The sequence below is a fragment of the Laccaria bicolor genome, genomic scaffold, assembly GCF_000143565.1.
Source record: "Laccaria bicolor S238N-H82 LACBIscaffold_4 genomic scaffold, whole genome shotgun sequence".
Taxonomy (NCBI): Eukaryota; Fungi; Basidiomycota; class Agaricomycetes; order Agaricales; family Hydnangiaceae; genus Laccaria; species Laccaria bicolor.
In genome coordinates, this window is record NW_001889875.1 from 400321 (window position 1) to 401108 (window position 788).

The 788-nt window shown below is 49.7% G+C and overlaps 1 protein-coding gene across 1 annotated transcript; it reads right to left on the reverse strand.

Moving 5' to 3' along the window:
* Positions 1–297: 297 nt before the first annotated feature.
* LACBIDRAFT_323188 (uncharacterized protein) lies at positions 298–697 on the reverse strand (the record flags this gene model as incomplete). The annotated part of the gene is made up of 2 exons (XM_001876836.1): positions 298–619; positions 645–697. 2 exons carry the CDS (start codon positions 695–697, stop codon positions 298–300), a joined length of 375 nt encoding a protein of 124 aa, XP_001876871.1.
* Between the last annotated feature and the right edge of the window lie 91 nt (positions 698–788).

A 788-nucleotide genomic window follows, 5' to 3' on the forward strand; every position in this document is an offset into this window, starting at 1 on the left:
AACAGTAATACCATCAGTATGGTACATCTTAAATTTTTCCAAGTCCAAGCAGCATAGCACAAGTATTCCAATGGCACATTGATAATTCAACCAAGTCTGCACAGCATACCAAAGTTGAGACGCCTTTGATCCACAACAGTGAAACCACAAGGTCTACATGATCCTAACTACCAATATATCCGGTGACCAGCACTGAAGAGTACTAAGTACCACAAAACCCTATGTACTAGATAATGTAGTAATCCTAAGTCCCCCAAATGAACCTGCATGACAGAACTCCCGATGTCCGCCTGACCATCAATTCTCCTCCTCCATTGAAGACGTTTCAGAAACCCCGGCCCTCACTAGGAAGTCGTCGACGTAGCACCCCACCCTCTGCGAGTCGCTCTCCATCGCCAGCCTCTGAATGCCCCCGTCCAACCCCGCGAGTGCCAAACCCAGTGAATCCTTCGTTTCCTCGGCCATAGTAGCCATGAGAGTCATACGGACGACCATGTCCTCGATATTGGGGGCGGACACCACGGCCTCTTCCACCAAAGTCAGATGGTGCATACTGTCGTGGATGGTGGCCATAATATTGGAAATTCGAGAACTGGGGTGGAGGTCGGTGATGGTGATCCTGCATGGAAAAAGAGGGTTCGAACCTAGTCGCCTGATACTCATCCATGAAAGCATCGTGCCCATCTTCGTCATACATGTTGACATCCGCGTCGTAGTCATTGTGATTGCGAACGTCGGCGTCATTCCATGGAATGACACCTCTCGGGCGAGAGCCACTTGGACGTTTT